The sequence below is a fragment of the Rhamphochromis sp. 'chilingali' genome, assembly GCF_963969265.1.
Source record: "Rhamphochromis sp. 'chilingali' genome assembly, chromosome: 1".
NCBI lineage: Eukaryota > Metazoa > Chordata > Actinopteri > Cichliformes > Cichlidae > Rhamphochromis > Rhamphochromis sp. 'chilingali'.
This window is the reverse complement of record NC_137929.1, coordinates 31,912,739-31,935,451: the sequence shown is the minus strand read 5'-3', so window position 1 is coordinate 31,935,451 and position 22,713 is coordinate 31,912,739. Positions and strand designations below refer to the sequence as shown.

The 22,713-nt window shown below is 40.3% G+C and overlaps 2 protein-coding genes and 1 long non-coding RNA gene across 4 annotated transcripts; 1 reads left to right on the top strand and 2 right to left on the bottom strand.

Moving 5' to 3' along the window:
• Nucleotides 1-279: 279 nt before the first annotated feature.
• Nucleotides 280-9,821, bottom strand: LOC308407757 (receptor-type tyrosine-protein phosphatase eta; the record flags this gene model as incomplete). The annotated part of the gene is made up of 12 exons (XM_080899607.1): nt 9,817-9,821; nt 9,631-9,703; nt 8,472-8,560; nt 6,659-7,433; nt 5,356-5,613; nt 4,826-5,074; nt 4,394-4,517; nt 3,527-3,672; nt 3,162-3,410; nt 2,566-2,829; nt 484-581; nt 280-339 (listed from the first exon to the last, which is right to left on the bottom strand). The coding sequence occupies exons 2-12, from the start codon at nt 9,671-9,673 to the stop codon at nt 280-282; spliced, it is 2,355 nt and encodes a 784-aa protein (XP_080755733.1). The 5' UTR covers nt 9,674-9,703; nt 9,817-9,821.
• Nucleotides 9,822-10,022: 201 nt separating this feature from the next.
• On the bottom strand, nt 10,023-17,673 carry tp53 (tumor protein p53). 2 transcript variants are annotated; one of them, XM_080891024.1, is made up of 10 exons: nt 17,552-17,673; nt 17,367-17,475; nt 17,061-17,249; nt 13,748-13,922; nt 13,293-13,414; nt 12,670-12,779; nt 12,351-12,475; nt 12,180-12,271; nt 12,028-12,098; nt 10,023-11,204 (listed from the first exon to the last, which is right to left on the bottom strand). In XM_080891024.1, exons 1-10 carry the CDS (start codon nt 17,638-17,640, stop codon nt 11,108-11,110), a joined length of 1,179 nt encoding a protein of 392 aa, XP_080747150.1. In that variant the 5' UTR covers nt 17,641-17,673; the 3' UTR covers nt 10,023-11,107. The 2 variants fall into 2 exon arrangements, with proteins under 2 accessions (XP_080747150.1, XP_080747151.1); XM_080891025.1 differs by having other exon boundaries at nt 17,367-17,451.
• LOC308402327 lies at nt 17,598-22,705 on the top strand. The gene is made up of 3 exons (XR_013972734.1): nt 17,598-17,726; nt 21,788-22,200; nt 22,420-22,705. It is a non-coding gene; the product is annotated as an uncharacterized lncRNA (long non-coding RNA).
• The last annotated feature ends 8 nt before the right edge of the window (nt 22,706-22,713 follow it).

The following is a 22,713-nucleotide window of genomic DNA, read 5'->3' as shown; positions in this document are numbered from 1 at the left end:
GTACAAAGTTCAGGTCAAGAAGAAAAAAAATAGAAGGTGATGTGAAAACAAGAACAAATAAAATGCTGATTTTAATAATGATTGGTCATCTACTTTATTCCTATAGCCTATTAAAAATGAAAAAATAAAAATTAATCAATAAATGAATATATCTGCAGGTATAGTAATCACATATCACAATTCTGATCAGAAAAGTCGCTGTACATTTTACTGAAGCACAACCTTGAAGTTTTTATGACTAAATAGCAGGAAATACCAAGTGGCTTATCCTTGTTTCCTTTATGGCTCAAGATCCCAGTTGATGTGCCCGTCCAACAGCGTTTTGAATTTCTTCTCCAGCTGTAGCAAAACGCACAAACAGAAACAACACAATTAAAACAACGCACAATTGAAAACACAAAGCTGAGACCTTTCACCGAAGCCACAGCTCAGCACACTTGGCTAATCAAAATGCTGCTTATGTCCAAGTGGTGACAGATTCACCTCATTAAATACTTCCTCCCTTGTTGATTCCTCATCACACAGGAGAGCCTCGGACGAGGAGCACAGCATCGACAGGCTGATTTCCTCTAGGTCTGGAACTGGGAAACGAACAGAGACTGTGAGATGTGCAAACAAGAAAGAAAAAGGCATGCTTCCATTCATGGGTAAAAAATTGCATATGGGGGAATAAATACAGCTATGGACAGAAAAATAAAAATCCTGGACTAGCTGGTCCGATATGTTTTCGCAGCCGTCACCTTTTGCTCGTATAGCATCTTGTTTTTTCTTTCTCTCAGTCTGCCAAGCGAGTTTTCTATCAGTCATATAAAAGCTCACACTCACTGTAAACGGTAAACGGACTGGTTGCTATTTAGTGCTTTTCTACACTTTCTAAGCGCTCAAAGTGGTTTACACAACTTGCCTCATTCACCCAGCAGGTGAGCAGAGGCTGTAAGCATTTCTCTGCTCTTTGTGAAATTTTGGGTCGCTGAAGGTGATTAAAATTGTTTTCATGATACGCTATTGGGTTAGATCTAAGACATAAATATCTTAACTGAAACCAGAAACGACTAAAGTGCATGTGGCAGCAGTGGCTCAGGAGGTAGAGCGGGTCATCTCTTGGTCTCTGGTTTGATTCCTGGGGTGTCAAAGCGTAGTTTTTCCAACTTACTAGAGTCCAATCCATCTATCATCGATCATGTTAGGTTAAAAAATTGGGACTGCCTGGTGTTCAAATTGAGTAAAAAAAAAAGAGATCTAAATAAGTACCTTTACATTTATTACCTCCTTTTTTAATCACTTATTTACTATTTACTTTATTTTGCAAAACTTGACCAGAGGGCTTAATTTGCTGATTTTCAAACTGCCAGTCTCCGTGAACTGTTTATCCAGTTTTGATAAGTGGCCTGGTATGAAATGCAATCATCAAATTTCAAATCAGATAATATTAACTCTATCTGTCCTCTACTTCGAGTCTGGATTTCACCTTTTGAAAAAAAAAGTCAAGTAAAAAGCAAAGTTACATAAAACACAATCATGTTTTTTCCTTTCGGTTCCTTTCTGTGGCTCAGAACTTCTTTTTGAGGTTGAAAAATCCAGCCAGGCTAGACAGCTACTCGCTTACAATTCATGGGGAAAGCACAGCTGTCTAAATCTAATGGAGAAAGTGGCCAAGTAACTTTTTCAAAAGCCATAACTGAGTTCAGCTCCTTAAAATTTTAACATCAAATAAGAAATAGCCTATTTTATCTTGGAAGCAGAAAACTTCTGAACCACAAGTCCCTAATACTCAGCGACAGATCTGTGACTGAGACTTAGGGACTATCCACCAGACACTGATTTTTGGCATTTTCTTATTTAAACTTAATGAACGATGTAAATACGTTGTCCTATTCCTTGCTTTTGAATATCTTTTGCTGTCTTCTTACACTTGTTGGCTTTTAAATGGGACCTAAATGCAGTTTTCACCTCATGTGAATACTGGTGTTGGAACAATAATAAAAGAAGTTCAAACCTGACCCAGCCCATAATCATGTGTGAAGTACAGAAAGAAAGTCAGCAGTTTTCTTCTCACTATTTTCTGTACTGCGCAAGCTAATGAGAATCAAAATCCATGATGAAGTCAAGGAGTATGACTCCTCTTATTTCACTAAAATCTGAGCAAGCACTCGGCGATGGTGGCAAGGAAAAACTCCTTTTTAACAGAACCAGGCTCATCCAGGGGCGGACAATTTCCGTGACTGATTTTAGGCAGAGCTTTTTTTAATCTTGATGTTTTTTTGGAAAAGTTTGCAAATCATTGATTAAAGTCTCTTCTCTTCAGTTTCCCATAATAAGGATTATTTCTACAGTGGCCCTGAAGGGTCAAACACACTGCAACTTGTGAAAACACCAGCATACAGGGAAAAAAACTGCAAAAGCACACAAAACAAAATGAAACTTTCAATGAAAGTTGAATAAAACACACGGGAAACAGAATAAAACACTACAAAAGCTCAAAAAAAGTGCAAGTGACGAGCTAACTCCTGCCAAGTGTCACCTATCATGTTGTTAACAGTTTTTCTTCCAAGCTAAAAATCTTACCTGTGAAATTTGCACAGTATACTGAGGCACTTTCCTGTCTGTCAGCGATTGCGTACACACTGAAAGCATAGTTGGTCCCTGATGTCAGGTTAAGAAATGTAAACGTGGTGTCAGAGGTTGTATAATTCCAACTCTGACCCCAGAAGCTGGAGCTGAGTGTGACACCATACGTGGGTGTTGATGTGTTTTTCGGTGCATTCCAGGCAAAGGTGATGCTTTCATTACTGACACTAGTGGCTCTGGGATCAATAGGAGAATTTGGCACTAAAATCAAAGAAGATGGAGAAAATTAGAAAGCCATTTCTCATTACTATTTTGCAGTCAAGTCAGCCTGACATAAGAGTAATGAAGTAATGTTTTTGTGCTTTTATAAATCAGACTTGTATGAAATAGATCGTTTCTGCCACTGAAGTTTTTTTTTTTTACATTGACATCAGAATTTTAACTTAGCTCTGCGTGGAAATCTTTTTTCTCAGTGGCGTAACAATCATTCACAGATTTGCTTTTTAGAATAAGAATTGAGATATTTCTGCTTGTAAACATTGGTGGTGGCAACCAAACAACTCTGACCACAGAAGATGACAAAAGTGACTCACGGGTGAACTTGTAGGCGGACACTGGCGTGCTGGTAAATTGTCCACTCACTGCATAGACGGTCACAGAGTAATTGGCAGCATTCTTCAGATTTTTGAATGTGATGTTTGTTGTTACACTTGTTTCGTTTACACAAAGGTCGAGACAGCGCTCGACTCTGTAATTTAAAGCGCTACCAACAGGAGGCTTCCAGGTAGCGGTGAGGGAATTACTAGTTGTAGTCAAAGTCAAATTTGAAATCGGTCCAGGAGCTACAAAACAGACAAGCAGTCAGATTAGAGGCGATCAGTGTAGCGTGGGACAGTTCCCGTTTATTTGTTTCTGTGCATCAACAATGAAATCAATCTGAACAATGAGAAAGAGTTACTTGTGAAGCTGTCGATCATTTTGGTTTCTCCCACCAGGTCGTTGTTGACCCGCACGGTCACATAGATGAATATACGTGTGGCCGGTGGCAGATCTGTTACTGTCACGTTCTGCTGATTGGACTTTACAGTTGTATTAAACAGGCTCCTGTCACAAAGAGAAACTGTTACTAAAGCTCATACCCAAAACTCCACTCTTCATTTCATCCAGCTGAACATGAAGATCTATTTAGCTGTAATAAGAAGACCTGATGGGACAGTTAACCTCAAAATCAGAAGCTACCTATCACCGCATCATTGTCCAGAAGGAGACATACACCGAACAGTGACCAGTTGGTCTAGTGACCAAATCGTGATTTTTGGAAATTGCCGTTGAAACTCTTTCACGGGTTTTTTATTTCATCGTGAATTTTGGAGGGAGGGCTTTGAGCCCTCAAAGACAGGCGCCGTAAAAACGATTCTCTCAGTTTGCCAAGCGAGTTATATTTTAAAACTTTAAAGGTTTATTTATTTCAATGATTAATTACTGAGGAAAATATAAAAAGTCAATGTATATCAATCAAAAACATGTAATAGAAATACATGGAACATTGACAGGAATTAAAATTTACATTTAAAGTCAACATTTAGGTCATTTTTGCAGCTGATCTCTCAAAAAAACAAAAGCTGGGCAACTCAAACAGCAAAGGAATCTAAATGACCAAACAACACAACAGGCTACATATGTGTATATTATTATTTTATTTTTGGCAAACTTCCTATATGTTAATCAATAAATCAAAGGGGTGCAAAACGTTGTCCTCACATGAACTCTGCTTAGAGAAAAATGTGTGTGCATACAGTGTGGCTGGATTTCTACAAATACATACGCTCCATTCGTGTAGTTAGCTACCACAAGGATATCTGTGAAGTTTCCCACAGGTCGATCCCATTTGACCAATATCGACTCTTTTGTGTTATCAGACACTGTCAGGTTGTAAACTTTATCAGGCTCTGAAATCAGGAACAAACAGATGAGCACAAAACAGACACATCCACCAGGAAAACTTTACAGGCGCCTCTCTTCACGTCAGCAGTGGCTCTCATTTGCCTTTGCTGATTTGAATTTCATGTTATGTTAGCAAGAAAGGACAAACTGTAAACTGCTTCCTCGTTTAGGCGTAAACAAGCTTTTCGGCACCTTTCACTGGTTTCAATCACATATTACACTTCCTGCTACTAAAAGAAGAAAAACAGATACAGTATGAATATTACATGCGTAGCACAGACGTAAACGCGACAAAGAATGAGCAAAAACTCACTGGTATACGCTGAGACGTGAGCTTCATAGCTCCACTTAGATGCGTCATTGACTCCCGAGACGACAGTGAAATTGTAGGGGGTTCCAGGTATCAAACCCTCAACCTTTATTGTCTCTGTTGTCACTTTAACAGGGGTGGTCTCGTAAGTCAGACGATAGAAATCCACGTTTCCCTCTGGTTTTTCCCATCTCAGAAAGACAGAGTTTTTCTCCACAGAACTGACTGTCAGGTTTGTGACTGCCTTAGGTACTGAAAAAAAACACAGATATCATCAGTGTCTCTCTCTTTTATGTTTTTTAAACGTCAGGCTGAACCAGGCTCAGATGGGGAAAGCATAAAGAAAAGAAAAACATAAACTTTGGGTAAACTTAAAATATACCATGTAGTGCAATAACGGCAAATTCGTGGTCTTAAGCGTGAGTGTTGTTCCGGGTGTTTACATGATGCTGTTCGGGGTATATTATCAGAACTATAAGCAGGCGAACAGGTGAGTAAATAAATCTATATTTCTCACATCCATTGAAACTCACTGGTGTAGAAGGTGGCGTTCTCTGGGTTGAGGTCTCTTTTACACTTGACGGGGAACACCTGGACCGAGTAGGAGGTGCCTGCTGTCAGGTCGGAGAGGCCACAGGTCAAATCAGTGACGTTAAACACCCATGTTTTGTTATCCTTTTGACCTTCGACCTCTACCCGATAATGGCTGATATCGCCCGGTGCAACCAACCATGTCAGGTTGGCGCTCTCAAAAGTTATATTGGTGACGCTGACTTGTCCCATGAAGCGATCTGTTTGAAAACATGATGAAGAATATTACTTAGACAGTAACGTGAAGGCAAGGACAAATGCCCCGAAGAGTTGAGGAGGGCGATACTAAAATAAAATGTGTGGTGTATAAAGCTTACCTCCTCTAAATGATTGTTTACGCTACGTGTAATAAAGTCACCTACAGTTAAATCAAATAAGGAATATTCAAGGGCTTTTTTTGGCAGGAAATATAAAGTGGACATTAGGATACAATGTTCTGAGCCTATAATGAATAAAAACATCATATATCTGAATATGACAGAATAAAACTACTCCTATTCTTTAACCTCCTAGGACTCCCAGTCAGCCCAAATAGCAAAGAGAAATTAAAAATGCATGCCATGAAGGAGTTCAGGTCTTAGGAGGTTAGATATAAGAAATACATGAATTTATGGTCTTAACCTGTGTTTGACTGGCTTAGTAGGCCTACTCCTGTCTTGACCCACCACACTAAACAGGCAACTATGATTGTTATATGTAATTTTGCAAAAAGGTCAATCATATAAACCTAAATCTGATGAAGTGGCTAGATCATCACCAAAGTGAGGTGATTAGTGCTTTATATGCTCTCAATCAGATTCAGTTAAGTTTTAGCTGCCAAACAAATGGTTTCATATTTGACTGTAGCAAACTTTCATATACAGAGGAGCTCAGAGGAGCTTGACGCAGTGACTGCATGACAAGCTGAATCATCACCCCACCACCACCGTGCTTGATTGTTGGTATGAGTTATTTGCACTGATATGGTGTTTGGTTTAATCCAAAAGAAGAAAGTGGAGATGATTGGCCGTGGTGATGTACATTATAGCCAGAGATCGCCACCTAGGTCTCACCTGTCCTCACGTCCACTACTTGCAGCACTGAGTTTAGACACACCTAAAGTGCTCACAGCATCTGGCTGCAACTGAACCTCTAAATTCCTAAATGGAAGCATTAAGCGTGGCCTTAGTTTTAACTGTAGTATTTTATTTGTGTGATAAATTAGCAGGTATCTGCATCTGTGCACCCATACAGTTTGTGACCTACCTTCATAACAAATAAATGGCAGACGCTCCAGGCAGCTCTTTTCAATCCACGGCCCAAAGCTGAGCATGGCCACACACGAGTCTTCAATGTAATTCTCATCATCACTGTCGTCTTCATCTTCAGGTTCTTCTGGCTCCTGCACAGGCGACTTCTCACACTGCGCTGCTAATGGCATCTCAGCGGTCGTCCAGGGTGCACTTGTGGTGAAATATGGAGTTGTTCTTCGGGTCGTCATGTTTTCCGTTCTTGTTGCGTGTGTTGTACTTTCGTCGGTAACAACAGATTGGTCAGTGAAGTCTGGTGTGAATTCAGTTGTTTCAGCCGGGTCATCACTCCAACTTGTCACATTATGTCCTGATTGTGTTGTTGTCGTGTTGGGCGTTGTGAATTCTGCGTTTGTAGTCATGGGTGTTGTTGGCCTTGCTGGGCATGTGCAGGAGCAGCTGCAGCACACGGTTTTGTTGGGAGGTTTTGGGGAAGGTTTAGGCAGCGGCCAGCCAGGGTACCAGTTTTGGAAGGCTAGGGGATCCCCGTTGGCCCACTGAGTCCAGTTCATAATGGGGCTGCTGGAGTCACTGTTGTTGATATAGTGTGTGGTGAAGTAGCTTTCTGTGTAGCTTGCAACAGTGCTGGTTAAGTTGCCGGTGGAGTTGTCGATAGAGTTGTTTTTGAAGTTAAAGTTCTTGCGAAGACCAATCCAGTGGTCAGAGGTGATGTCCCGGGCAAGGGCCTGAATGTTGTCTGGAGTCAGTGTCACCAGCTCTTTGAAGCAGGCCTGGCCACACACAAAAAGCTACTGTCAGTCTTTTACAGACGGGCCAAAGACCGGAGAGCATTTCATGTTATGAGATGGTTTTCTTTAACAATTTAGATTAAACTAAATCTATAAAGTTGAGAAAAATGACAGGAAAAGCGCTACAAATTTATATACTAGTAGATTTTGTCTTAAGTCTTAGACCAGTGTTTAAAATTGCTCACATATACCAACAGATGTGGCTCATGGCTCTAAACTGCAAGATGATGTTTGATACAGACATACAACCTGTGCTAAAGATATATCCGCCGCATTTAGACACACAGGTAAGCACATAGTTGACACAAGCACAACTAAAATAACTGTTTTGCTTCAAATATAACCTGGTACGTCAGTTTTGCATACTGAAACCTGTTGCTAGCATTTAGGCTATTCTAAGTTAACAAACAGCTGCTAGTGTAATCCATAACCAAGGTTTCCAAATGTTAGGCAAGTCATGTTCCTATTATTCCTGTGATACAAGTGTACAAAAAGTAAAATTTCCTTTGCCACTACTTTGTAGGTATTGATATCCTTTCATCAAAGGGAACCCAAATCCATTCAGGCCGTAATTGGAAAATATAAAAAAGGGTCTGTTTGATCCAGAGGATGATCTCAAACCCAGTAACGACCACCAGGAAAAGACGTTGGAAAACACTGGTGGTCACCTGTCTCTTAGTAGATACACCTATGGTTTTAAAATCCTATGTTGCCTTGTTCTTTAGTTATCACATTCACAAGATTTTCAGAAAACTTGACCTCTGACCTTGAGTTCACGGTCACTGAGATTCAAACTGAGATTCTTAGTAGATACACCCAGGATATCAATTTCAAACTCCTATGTCAGTTGCTTCTCGAGTTATCGCATCCACAAACTTGCATTTCCACACCGCCAACCTTTTTTTAAATTCCATATTGAATCCCCTCTCACATATCTGCCTTAGTGAATAAAACTGACGTGGTATAGCTCAGTTTCATGCTTCAGCCCGTTAGTGCATAAATTTCAGGTTTAGCCTGTACCTGACAGTAGTTTCGGGCATCAACCCAGGTGAGATTTTTGCGCTGGATGAAATACTCTCGCTGTGCATCGCTGTACATCGACGTCAGAGCTGAGGAAGGAAACGGCAGGCAAAGGTTTGCTTGTTTGTTTGTTTTTACAGGCTTTCCAAGTTATCAGTCAACCAATCAGGAAGCATCACTAGCTTTTTTTCCAGAGTTTTCGCAACGCTGGCGTCATCTTGTATTTGCGCTACGCTTACAGAGACTATAATATCATGTAGTGTAGTGAGTGGAATAACAGAGATCTAAGAAACATGAACATTTTCAGATTAAAATACCTTTAAATGGTGACCATAAGAACACTTTCACACAAACATGCTCCCAGTCCTATTACACACACTTCAGTATCATCTTTGAACAAAAAGTAAGTGTTTTAAAGTACAGATGAGGACAGAATTATTATCCACACTATTTAAAACATTTTTAAAGTATATCTCCAGGTGTGGTTAGACAGTGCATAGAATCTTTAACACTAGTATTCCAAACATCGTAATTTTTATATTAACATTATTTTATTGTTTTACTGTCATTTCCCCAAAATTATCAGGGTCAATATTATTAGCCTCCATCTTGCTAATAGTCAATCGTGTACCTTTTTTTTCTCTTTGATTTTCTTGATTATGTTTCTCATTCCAGTCCTTGACACTTGGAAAAAGGTGTCATAACTTTTTATATATCCATCTCCTGCTTTGTGACCATCAACAATTATTTTTCTCATTTCTAATTTTTTTTGTTGTTGTTGTTGGTGGTGGTGTTTGTAAATCGGAAGACAACCCTCAGGTTTAACTTGATTTTACAAAAACTAAGCGTTATAAAGTTAAAGCACAGCACTGAACAGCAGTGGTCTGCATTATGGCTCAATTAAAACATCGGTTTCCACGCAGAATTGAGTACAGGGTGCAGAAAAGCCTAAACGTAATGTTCCCACATAAGGACACAGAATCTCAGGAGGTTAATAAACTGACAAATAGATTAATTATTGGTCAGTTATCACGTATGATGAAAATAAAGAACTATCATATTCCTAAAATTCTGGACTTGATGTCTCCTTGTACACTGGATCACAAAATATTTTCTGACATACAGATCAGATTTTTAAAAATAAACTACAAATACTCACCCCAGCACAGAAAAATACAAAATTTCACCTGCAACTTCCCCATATTGGTGCTCTGTACACTTCCAGACTGATACTGTATTAGAAGAAGGAAAAATAAAAAAAAACATAAAAAACAAAGTGACTAAAAACTCCAGCTAATCAAAAACAACAGCCTAAAAGGTGAATATTTGATGGCTCACCACTCACCCAGTCTACAGACGCATCTCTTGTGACCTCTCGGTTTGTGATGCGGGCAAATAAAACAGGTTATAAACCCCACATTTGACTGGTGTCACAAGGCTCCATTCAACTGTAGGAGCCTTTAGATAGCAACAGTTTTGCATTTATAATTCAGACTTGCAAAGCACAGAAAAATATTTGTTTATGCTGTCCAACAGAACACAAAACCACAGTGATCCTTATCGCATTTATTTTACATTAAAGCTTAAAGTTACAAGTAATTAGTACAATACAAAAGTGAAAAATAACAGAAAAATATAGAGAAACCCTCTTATACAAAACTATTTTCCCCAAATAATCAAAAACAATAAGAGGAATGCCTTTTAACACATTGTTGGCAGTGTAAAAACTGTTTGGTCAGCGGGGACATCAACATGACGTTTACATGCAAACGTGAGAACTCACATTCACTTCCTTTTATGAAAAAGGTCCAAAAGGGGAAGAAGAAAAAAAAATTTGTTCTCATTACATCTATTTACTGTGTGACTACTCAAGTAACACTAACTTATAACATCAGACACTTGTCTTTTTTTTTCCTGTAATAAAATCTATACTAAAAGACTGTTAGTTCAGGGGATGATCCAGCCAGCCCCTCATCTACCAAATCTAACTGATAACTAAAAGTAAATGTTCCCAACAACAGGCGAAACAAAAAGAGTGACGGTGAAAACTGATACATCTGCATTTATTTAAAAAAATAAAATAAAAAAATAAAAAAAGCCCCACTAAAGAATGATCAGTTAATACCATGGGTTAGTTCTGTTTTACACAAACACGATTACATATTGCATATGAATCAAGGTTGCGCAGAGGTGGTTGCATTTCCCAGACAATCATGCAAAAAATATATATATATATTTTTTTTTAAAATGACATTGTGCGACAGGACTGTGGCACAGTAATACAGCAACATCAGAGGCAAATTCCATTCAAGTTTTCCAAGCCTAGCTTTGAACTTTATTTAAATAAATGGCAGTGACTCGTTATGACAAGGATCATTCTTAATCTCATGCTGAACGGCTCTAACCCAATTACCAACATAGGGTTGTTTTTTTCAAAAACTTTTTTTTTTAAAAAAGAAAAGAAAAACATAACTGAACACAAGAGTATGTCAGTCTACAGTGACTGATCAGGCAGTACAGTTTCAGGAACCGTTTAACTGAGGCAGGATGGCAACCTGAAACCTGAAACCTGAAAGAAACCTGAAGGCTGAGACAAAAACGTGACGTTTGCTTTCGAAATTGAGGTGATGGGCATCTTAGTCGCTGTCACTCCTCTCTCCTCTCTGCAGCAGCCTCTTTCCACTGGAGGGCACAGGAACCTCATGCTTCACTGAGACCTTTGACTTGCTTTTGCTGCAGAGAGAAAGCAGGGTTATAAAATGATGCAACATATTTAGGACCAATGTACATCCCAGTGCACTCATCCAAGCTGCTAAACCGAAAGCATAACTTCCACTTTGAATACCCAAAAGGTTACAGGTAGCACAAACACAAAACCATGGCATGGCCAATTAAATAGCCCATGTTAATTTACTCTATGCTACCTTTGGGTATTCAACACTGGATGCTTCATTTTTGTTTTCATCTCAAAGCACTGAGCTGCATCTGTATAACCCTGAAGTTGCTGCCTGTAAGGAGTTTGTTTTAAATTAGAGCCCTCATGCAGCCATTTCTGATCTCTACATTAACCGTGGACACGGGTTGTCACCCTATACTTACACACCTGATATAATACTGGGATTCACCCTACGTTGTAGCAATGCCACGTTTACAGTAGTTTAAAAGTGCTCACATCAAACAATGTGAAACCAGAGGGTCAACTTTGTTTTCATACAACATGAAAAACAGACACCCGGACCATCAAGACGACACGGCTAATTTATTACAAAAGCTATGTTTCGCTATAGTGTGATCATCATAAACAATACGTAATGTGGAGCTATGCTGGTATGTGCTTCAGTTTACAGGCTGTGCAGCATGGTTAACAACCACACACAGCGACCTCTAGTGTCAGGATTAGGAGACTCCAGGTTTTGATGAAAACAGGATAAATTCTACTACAGTAAAGGCCAAAGGCACACCTGACAACTGGAACCAGCTGAGACCGACTCCCTGTTGTTGTCAGTCTACAGTAGCTGCTGTCATATCCAATAAAAGTTTCCAGGGTGCCTCCTACCTGTCCTTGTCAAGCAGCTCCAAACCGTCATTGATCTTCTTCAACATCTCGTAACGCTCACGCCCACGAACCTGCGGCAGAAATTAGAGGAAAGTCATGAAATTGAAAGGCTGAGAGAGAATTTCAGTGTACTTGTATGCATATTTACTTACAGGGAGGAGAAAAACCTCCTTGTCGTCCTCCTCAGCACTGGAGGTACATTTGGATTTCTTTGTGGATGTGGTGTCAGGAGGTGGTGCGCTCTCTGGTTAGGAGATATAAATAAATAAATCAGTGAGGTCAGGAAGAAAACTAAACAAAAACTGAAACCAGCATAAACGTACTTCGTTTTTTCGTCTCTTTGGTGCCGCTCTCCTTCTTCTGTTTATTGTCCTCCTCAGTTTTACGGTCCCTGCCTGGACAAGCGCAGACGCGCACCTCGAAGCACCTCCGGCCCAAAACCAGCCCCCTAGAGAAGCACATGCAATGCAGTAAGGGTCAAACGGCTTTTCTGTGCTGCACAAACAAACTGCAAGATGAGACTTTTCTTGAGCAGTTCTAAAGATAAAATAGGCCAAAAACCAAGATGACCTGTTAAACAACATCACCATAGAAATGGTTTGTGCTGCGCTTCTGGCCACACGAGAGAGAAAACTGACTTACTCTGGAGTCTCCAGGGTCAGGATGGTGAGGATAGGTCTGCGGTTCATCCCGCCCATGCAGGAGCTGTTGCACATGAAGCTCAGCAGGATAGTGGTCATCTCTGAGCCCAACTGAAACAGGAAAAGCATAAATATTAAAATGTACTGCTGGCTCACGCAACTACAGTTAAAAGGTAATATGATACACATCCAAGAAAAAAAAAAACAAAAAAAAAAAAACCTTTTCTGCGCCGTTCTTTCCAAAGTAAAAAAAGAAAGACTACATTTTTTATATTATAAAAGTACAACTTATTATATATCAAGTTATCGCAAGATCATAAAAATGAAGTCTCTTTTTTGGATGATTGATTATTATATGTTATCTGTATGAAACTCCACTGAAGAAATGCACACCTGTATAAAAGTGAACGCATTCAACCTATGTGTAAATCGTACCCCTTCCCTGAACTGTGTGGGGGTGTGTTCATGTGGAGAAGAAAAATGTCTGGAGCTCTTGCAGCACTTCATCCATCCACTGACAAATTTAATGAGACCGATGGAGGAAACATGAATGGGTACAAATCAAAGTTGTGTAGAAAAAGCGGAGATGTGCACTTCAGAGTGAACACAGTTGGGCAGTCATACCTGTGGAGGCTCATATGGTACAGTCACACTCTGTCTCTTTGTGTGTAGATCTTCAAAATACTGAGCCCTCTGATTGCCCTCCACTCTGATCAGATGGCTGCGATGCTCCACAGCTGAATAGACTACAGATTAAAACAAATTGAAATAGTCAGGGATGCACCAACAGTTAGGCAAGACTACATTTACTGTGTAGTCTGTGTTAGTTTTGCATTAGTTAATTATTTAAATATTGTGTGATGACAATTGCAAAGGCTCGTTTGTAATAAATGAAGGGTTTTTTTTGGACTCCTAAATAATTTGAAATTTGCCACATTGTTGTCTTGGCATCATCCTTAATGTTCAGATTCAATGCATCCCTTCAATCCACCTCCAACTCTTCTGCTCACAGTCATATTATTTCAACCAATTTGCTTTTTTTCCCTCCCCCCCAAAAAATGCTGTAAAGTGTCCCTTACGGTCCTCGTTCTGGTGATGGGGACATCTGCGAACAACATCAGCCACGTGCTCCGTCTTCTTGTACACGGCAGTAGCCCTGAGTACAGCACCCTGAGGAGGCTCCTTGCTCACCAGCACCTCAATGGGACTGGTCTTTGCCAGCTGACAGTACAGTTTGTTGAGCACCTCTGAGTACTTCAGAAAAAAATAAAAATAAAAAGTTTTGTTAATAACATTTTTTGATTCAAATGCTCACCAAAGACCCCAAAAAATTGTTTAAATCTTTAATCTCAAACAGAGCCAAATTGTTCAACTAGTCCAGGGGTCGGCAACCTGCGGCTCTTTAGTCCTTATGGTGCGGCTCCGCGTGGTTTGGGAAAATAAATTAGAAGTATTTAGCTGAAGTGTATTTTATTTATGTTAGTTCTTTTTTGTAGTTCTAAATTGGAAGATTGTGATATTGAAATAAAAAAAATAAAATTATATTCTATTATTTTTTCATTGCTCAAAATAAGAGTCGCACTCGCAGAGGCCGGTGTACCCGCCGAAACGCCGTGCATTTATCGAGACTTTCAACCCCAGGTAGGCCAGTTATGAATCTTCGGATCCACATTGTCAGCAGCTATTCTAAAACAAACACCGCTCACGCCTCACAGATGACAGCTTACAGTCCTGCGTAAAGATGAAAGTGACTTCGCACAGCCCCGATTTGCAGACGCTGTGCGCAGAGGTTCAGGAGCAGAAGTCCCACTGTAAACGTATCACAGCAGACCCGACGATGTTTGCATGAAAACGCTTTTCAGCATCTCTTTATCGACCACTTTTCACACACAGTTGCTGACGTATACAGGCGGCTGTAGCTTTTCAGCTCACAGCCCGACACACACCAACACAACAGCATAGATAGCACAGATGTAAAAGCGGCGAGGCGTGATTGCGGGTGCCGCTCAGGTGCATCCGCCTCCCTGCAGCGGCACTGCAGACCACGCCCCGCCACACACATTAACCAGGTAAAATACATATTTAGGCAGAATTTTGCAAATATCTATTTTTCATTTTTTAGCAGCATAGTGCTCCCCCCCCCCAATTATTTTTTTAAGGCTCCAAAAGCCCAAAGGCGATATAAGGGTGGCGGCTCACAACAGTTTTTCTTTGCTACATGGATCATTTTAGTTCAGCTTTCCTTTTGTTATATTTCTTTAAAAGTTCAAAATGTGTTAATTACATAAATAAAATGTAACTTTGGTCGTGTCCAAATTCATGGGCTGCATCCTCCTGAGGCCGCATTTGTAGACCGATTACGTCACAGCGACGCGCCGAAGGCTGTCCAGATTCGTAGACTCCTCCGACAAATGAGTCCTCCTTTTCCCCGAATTTGAAGGATGGATCGGGTGTGTCCTTCGTGGCCTACCATATCCCAGAATTCATAGCGCGGCCCAGCCAAACTCCAGTTTCCAATAATGGCAGCCGCTACTAAGTTTTAAAATTACTCATACTAATCTTTCTGGGTCACAAAATAAACTTTTAACATATTTTCAGGCGAGAAAGTAGCTGTGTAAACATCAAATATCTGCTCGGTTTATCAAGATATCGCATATTTGCAAAAGTGCTTCGACGTTTTCGGAGACGTCTGCTACCCACCAGCTCGATAGCTAGCCGGGAGCTCGAGGGCCACTGAAGCCACCGAGAACGGCACAACTCCCGGCACATCATTTTCAGATCGCCGCGGACTTTCGCTACTCGGGTTAAACGTAATACATAAGTCACTTAGACAACCTAAAAATGTGTTTTGTTTGTTTGTGAGTAAATCGGTTTGGCTGAGATTAAAGTTATTAGATTAGATAAAATAAAACTTTATTAATCCCCCGGGTGGGTTCCTCCTTGGTTTTCACACAGCTGACTAAACGTCAAAACAGAAAACTGATTAAACAGAAGTATGAGACGGTCGAGAATTTATGCCAGCATCCTGTTATATTTTAGATAGCAAGGAGCAGACGGCTGAGTTTATTAAACTCCACCGAGACAGCGGTGACGCTAATCAGGAGGCTAGACCGTCCAATTTCCCCAACTGTTTACTTCCGGCCTACCCGACCTTCTGAGGACCCGGCCCACGTAGACCACGAAGGCTGGGTCCTCAGGAGGATCCAGCCCATGAATTTGGACATGACCTTTCTCTGTAGCACTTCATGGATTTCATAAGCAACACACCTTAGTTGTTCACACAAAGCATAAAGGTAAAAAACATTATATACAGTTTTATCTTCATTTTAGATGTCAAAAAGTATTTGCGGCTCGCAGTGTTTTCTTTTGCGTGGAAACAGACTCCAAATGGCTCTTTCGGTGTTAAAGGTTGCTGACCCCTGAACTAGTCTTTCGACTCTAAAACAAAATAATCCAAAATTAAATACATTAACTTTTCTAAGCAGCAAAGCAAAATGAACCAGAATAAAATTTTAACCCTTTCTGTTCTGAGGGTGCAGGAACATGTCCCGTCATGTCAGAGCAGTGCTTTGCAAGCAGAAGGCCCTTCTCCTGCAGACCAGAGCAAGTGGTGGGGGTGGCGGGGGATTACACTGCAGAGCACCCTAACTTTAACTGAGCTAGCCAACCACATTGCACTACATGGTGAGTCACTGAAAACTTCAACACTATTGGCTCTTCAAATGCAGCAACTGACTGTGGAAGTTAAATTTCAGCGAATCGTCACAATGAAAAAGATTCCACATGAATGGCACAATGACCGATACCAAAGAATGGATTTTTAATAAAAAAAAGGTAAGATGTTTTTTTCTTCATCTTAAAATCAAGGGATAACTTAAAAGCAGTGACTTTACCAATTTAAGACCTTTTCATTAACAAGCCTCCACATTTTAAACTCTATATGAGAGTTTAACTTGTTTTATTAAATTAAAACAGTTATAAAACAAATAAAATATGCCCTTCTGCATTCAAAAAAAAAAAAAAAAAAACCCCACACAAAACTAAGTTCAGCAACTGCTGCCTAAACTAAAAGCAGCTCTCAAAGTCTTCTTTATCTGTGAGGAAAGCCTCAGAAAGCAGCTTTCTGCTCCATGTCATGTTTGGTTGCAGAATAATCGATTGAGAGCACCTTCAAACTTTACATATATAATGCGTCTTGGTTTAATTACTTGGATTCAGTTAAAATGCCCATCATATTAAAATTCCTGGTGAAATTTCTGGTCGTTTGTTTTATACCAATTAAAACAGATGTAAGACAAATAACATTTATCATCCTGTTTAAGAAAAAACAAAACAAAAAAAAACACAAGTACAGTTATAAGATTTTCCGAGGTCAGATGAACCATAACTTACAGTTGAGGTCACCGATTTTGCCGTTCCAGACTTTTGGAATCTGAGCTGAAACCCACATTCACCAGGGTAATCTGTTGTGACTGGAACAGTGGAGGCTGGAGGTGTAACACCATCTTTTTGCAAAGCATCATTTGGCAGCTCAAAGAGCTTTTCATCGAAGTGTTCAGCTAATTGCTGATCATTGATCAGCTGAAAACAGACAAAGGGAAGTCAGTTTGCTTCCAAGAATAAACATGCATGTTGAAGTCACAGGAATCTCGACAAATCTTTAAAGATGCTATTCTGCATAAGGTCGGGTAATCACACCTGAAACATATCCATGGTGCCATCTGGCCTCCAGGTTTCATCGTGACCTGTTGTACTGCTGTTCACAGCTGAAATAGTGTCCAAACTGACAGACAGAGATTCAGCCACACTGTAGGAGTAATAATTGCATTTAAAAAAATAATAATAATAAAATTAATGGAATCTGGAATGAAGACTTTACTCACGGTAGCTGGTCCCACAGCTCTTTAAATGAATCCTGGCTGAAGGGTAGATTCTGGCTCAGCTGTAAATCCTCAAAGCCCTGCTCTGCCATAGTTTCTCCCCCTCCTTTCCCAGTGGTGAAGCAGGCAGGCTGTGGATATCAACAGGAAATGAGCACGGGAGATTAAGTTAATGGAGGTATGCAACAACTCACATCTCCTACAAAGTCTTAATTTAATAGTTTTCCCACAATTTTAATGAAAACAAACTAAATATAGCATTCGTTCGACTTTTTTAGAAAAAAAAAAACCACAACACTTTCGCTTTATTATTGTTATTATGCATTTATTTATTTGTTGTGGTCGAAAAAAAGAAAAACAAAAGCCGTAGAAAGAGCAGAGAAAAGCAGTCGTAAACAAAGATCGCCGTAAAAACAGTTTCTGCGCACAGGAAATGAGTTCAAAACAAGCAGACCTTTGACTCGAAGAGCTGCTGACTAGCCAAGTCAACTACGGTTAGCTTAAAAATAAATAGATTTTATAAAAGCAAGAATAATAAGAGAATTGTTCCTTAATAGCGCTTTTAAAGATCATTTAAAGACTAGGCCAACTTCTGCCTTTGCGGCCCAAACAGCCACTATGATTAGCTACCTTCCAGTAGTAGGCCGACTTTTTAATTGAATGAAGCTAGCTCGTCGTTTCACGTATGGCCACCGTGTCGACGTCTCAACAGTAATAACACCGCGTACACACTAATTTCGAGTCAAAACGTACCCCGAAGTAAATAAACACTGTGCATCCACAGCCCGACTGACATTTATAGGTTGAGGTTGCCGAACTGCGTTAGCATGACTAGCTAGTTACGCTAGCGTGACGTTCGGTTAAACGTTAGCTAGCGAAACTGTCGTAAAAACTTCCCCGTCGTATAAATGTCACTCTCGGGGATTTGCTTTAGTGTATGAGGCATGTACGACCACTCGGGTACCTTAAGCGTCCCACTGGTGAGTCACAGGTGACTGCAGAGAGTCAAAACCGCCGACAAGTCAAAATATTTTTCTGCGAACCAAACACGTTGTTGAGGGGATTCCCACAGAAAGAGGAGGAGGGGTATGGCTCTTCTTAAGAGTTAGCTTGTCCAATCGCAGAGCTGCTTTTCTGACAAAACGCAAACGAAGCGATGACGATGTGTTCAAAACTATCGTGAACACGGCACCGTTCGTAGGAAAAGCGATAAACTTGGTCAAAACCTTGACCTTATAATGGAAAAGTGTCAACGCTTTCATTGATGTGATTTGGTTTTCAAGAGAGATCTCAATAAATGTATCTTTAATATATATTTATTTGAATAAATCCCACCAAACACATATTGTACACTAAAATTGCGATTGCAGTGTTTAAATACTTTCCAAAGTTATCCAAATGTAAAGGCTGAGGCTACGCTATGGGCCAATACATTTTCAATTGTCTTGGTTTTAAGGATCATTCCCTTCTCAGTCAGATTTCTCATGTTTTAAGGTTTTCTGATGAGTATTTGAATGTGACATCATGACATCATAATAACAAGGAGAGAGAAACGAGTGGATGTCAAAGTACAGTTTAATGCTATCCGTATGTTCAACTTACAAATAAGAAATACTTTCTTTCTAGTCTAACAAATAAGGAGAGCGTGTTTAGAAGATGGAAGGAACACTCTGAGGAACTGATTAATTAAGAAAGCGAGAGGGAGAGAAAGAGCAGGACAGAAAGAAAGCTACTGAATGAGGAGGTGCAGAGGATTGGTAAGGAGACAGTGGGGACAGAGGATGAAGAGTGGAAAGGTGGTTGGTCTAGATGACATACACTGTATTGCCCAAAGTATTTACTAACAAGTGGTAAATACACAGAGCAGGGTCAGCAGATACCGAGGCATTAAGTGGGGTTGCCAACTTCCTGTAAAGTCAATCACTACAGAGCTCCAAACTTCATGTGGCCTTCAGATCAGCTCAAAAGATCTTCATGGAATGGGTTTCCACAGCCAAGCAGCTGCATCCCAGCATTACATTACCAAGAGCAAAGTGTTGGATGTAGTGGTGTAAAGTGTGCCACCACTGGACCCTACAGCAGTGGAGATCTGTTCTCTACAGTGACGAATCAAGCTTCTCCATCGTGTAATTTGATGGACAAGTCTGGGTCTGGCGGTTGCCAGGAGAACTGTACTGAGGCACCTCATACAAATACCTAGGTATTGTGATTGATGACATTTTTTCCTTTAAGCCACACATCAACCATGTATTAAAGAAACTAAGGCTGAAGTTAGGGTTCTTTTTCAGAAACGGATCATGTCTCTTTTTCACCATAAGTTGCTGCCACCTCTCTACCCCTCCTCCTATTGCGGTGACGTAATTTACATGAATGCCTCTGCTCACTCTCTTCATCTGTTGGATTCTGTCTATCATGGAGCATTAAGATTTACAACAGGCTGTAAACCTTTAACACACCACTGTACTCTATATTTTCTGGTTGACTTGTCCTCAATGGCCTTACACAGGATGGTTCATTGGTATCACTTTATCTATAAATCTATTACTGGTTTACTGCCTTATTATTTAACAGAGTACATGTTACGCAAACAGTTTAGTCAATCACTAAACACTGTGCTTTTCAAAAGACGTACAAATGTTTTGGTGAAATCATCACTGTCTCGTTGAGTTTCAATGGGACTACCTGTTGCACAAACATGGCATTACATACAGTGTGTTTGCATGTTTCTCATATCCCAGTACATTATTTGTGCTTAAAACACACTGACTACCTGTGTAATTAAAGGTTAAATTTAAAAGAAAACTTATATGACTGTACTGTGCCAAATGTAAAGTTAGTGGAGGAGGGATTATGGTGTGGGGTTGTTTTTCAGGAGTCTTTGGGAACAGTTTGGGGATTGCCCTTTCTTATTCCAACATCACTGCACACCAGTGCATCAAAGAAAGGTCCATAAAGACATGAATGAGATCTTTTGAGGTAACTTGACTGGCCATCACAGAGTTCTGACCTCAGCCTAATTGAACACCTTTGGGGTGAATTGGAGCGGAAACTGTGGGCCAGTGTGTGACCTCACAAATGTACCTCAGGCAGAATGGTCAGAAATTCTCATAAAACAGCCGTAAACCTTGTGGAAAGCCTTTCCAGAAGAACTGAAGCTGTTATAGCTGCAAAAGCTGCAAAAGCTGGGCTGGTCAATTGACTTTTTTACCAGCTTGAAAAACACAGTCTTTTCAAGCAGAGATGTAGTAACTACAGAGGGATAAAGCTGATGAAGGTTAAGAAGTGAGGTGACGATAAGCAGCATGGTTTTATGCTAAGAAGGCTATGATGTTTGCTTTGGTAGTGTTACAGTCACTCCCTCTAGCAGCTCTCCTAATGTTTGAGGGCTTTTTCTCATCCTTTCTGCCTTATTGCCATAGCTGAGATGTGTTGCAGCTCGTTAGCCACTGCATAAAGACTGCCATCTCAAACTGCCTTTTTTTTGTTCCCTGGGATCTGATCTGCAGTGATCTTGTCTGTAAGTGTGTAACCCTGTGTGGCTTGGTGTGACTTATTTGTGGGTAAATCTGTACATTTACAAAGGCAAGTTTATTGGTTCACAGTGGAAGCTCACCTCTGGCCTCACTTCCACGGCTTGAGCCTTTCTCTTGAGTCCACCAATCCGAGTGTTGGTACAAGCTTAAAGATAGTCTTACCTTCACAGGGTTGACTGTGAAGGTAGATTCCCCTCCCTGAGCCCGATTCTTCCAGAGGTTTCTTTCTGTTAAAGGGGAGTTATTACGTCCCACTGTTGCCAAGTGTTTGCTCAAAGCATGTCGTTTGACTGTTGGGGATTTCTCCATATGATTGTAGGGTCTCTAGCTGACAATATAAAGCACCTGAGATGACTGTTGTTGTAATTTGGCACTAAATATATGAACTTGATTTGGGATACTTAGGGTTTTTTTTAACTGACTGGCTCTATATACTGCAAAGTGGTTAACGCATGCTTCAATTATAACCTAAAATGTTAGGGAACTAAATAATTACATATTGGAGAAGTGTGTTTTAAGCATGCGAACACACTGTATGAGATTCCAAATTCATCAGTAACTGCACAGTACTGGATCAAAACAGCTGGCAGTTGTAGTGTTATTAATAAAGCTACTGTATGCTCCTGCGTGCGTCTGATCGTTACATTCATTGAGGTTTAAACTAGAAACACTATGAAATAATCTCCCTCATAATCTCTCCTAACAGACCCGACGATGTTGCCTCTCATCACCCATCATGGACGCACCTTTGCCAGCTGCACCGACGGGCCCCTGGGGCTGCTCTCAACCTCTATAGCTGTGCCGGAGGATTTGTGTTACGCCGCGGGACTCTTGCATGATCTGTCAGAGAACGCGCTGAATGTTGGTCGCCGTCCATCTCTCCGAGCGCTCAGTGATTGCTGGTGCCGCTTTGGGGATAGGTGGCCGTTTGACCTTTGAATGAATGCGCTGATGGGGGCCACTGAGTCCACTCTGGATCAGTTCCAGAGAGCATATAGATACAACAGTGAGGTCTAATGCAACAGCGCAATGCAGATAGGGAGAAGACTTGTGGAGGATTCATTCACAATGCTGCAGCATATTAACTGTTCTGACTGCGGGCTCTTTCATTAAAGAAAGGTATACACATGGATGAGAGTTACTGTTTCGTTTATAAAACCTCACACTTTTTTTTGCTAATATTTTAATTATAATAATATTATAATAATATTTTTTAATTTTGCTTAGTTGGATGTAATAAATCTTTATCCTTAATCCTTTATGTAATACAACATCGGGGTTGTTAAAGTGTACTTAAATCTATTTTTGCTGATTTGGATCACATTCTTTCTACCCCAGGACGGTGACACGTAAAAAGAGACTACTCAACCAAAACTACATGCGTGGTATGTGAACGATAAACTCTATCGCTGACGTTTGTTTCCAGTCTTTTTAAAATCATGACTTCCAGATTTTTTTATCCCAAGAAATAAAACGAATGTTGTAAAACGAATGCAAATGTTGTTGCCTGTCACACACCTGTCATTCAATCAGCAGCTCTATTTGCAGTAGCATGATTTTGAACCAGGTGACCTCACCAACCACTCTCTCTCTCTCTTTCTCTCTCTCACACACACACACACACCCATACAT

Excerpts from the sequence above, each read along its gene's own strand:
- tp53 (XM_080891024.1), bottom strand. The coding sequence starts at position 17,640 with ATGGCAGAGCAGGGCTTTGAGGATTTACAGCTGAGCCAGAATCTACCC. Across the intron at positions 17,250-17,366 it reads GCACCATGGATATGTTTCAG|CTGATCAATGATCAGCAATT; the intron begins GTGTGATTACCC and ends GTCTGTTTTCAG. Across the intron at positions 12,476-12,669 it reads CTGACCCTGGAGACTCCAGA|GGGGCTGGTTTTGGGCCGGA; the intron begins GTAAGTCAGTTT and ends GTGCTTCTCTAG.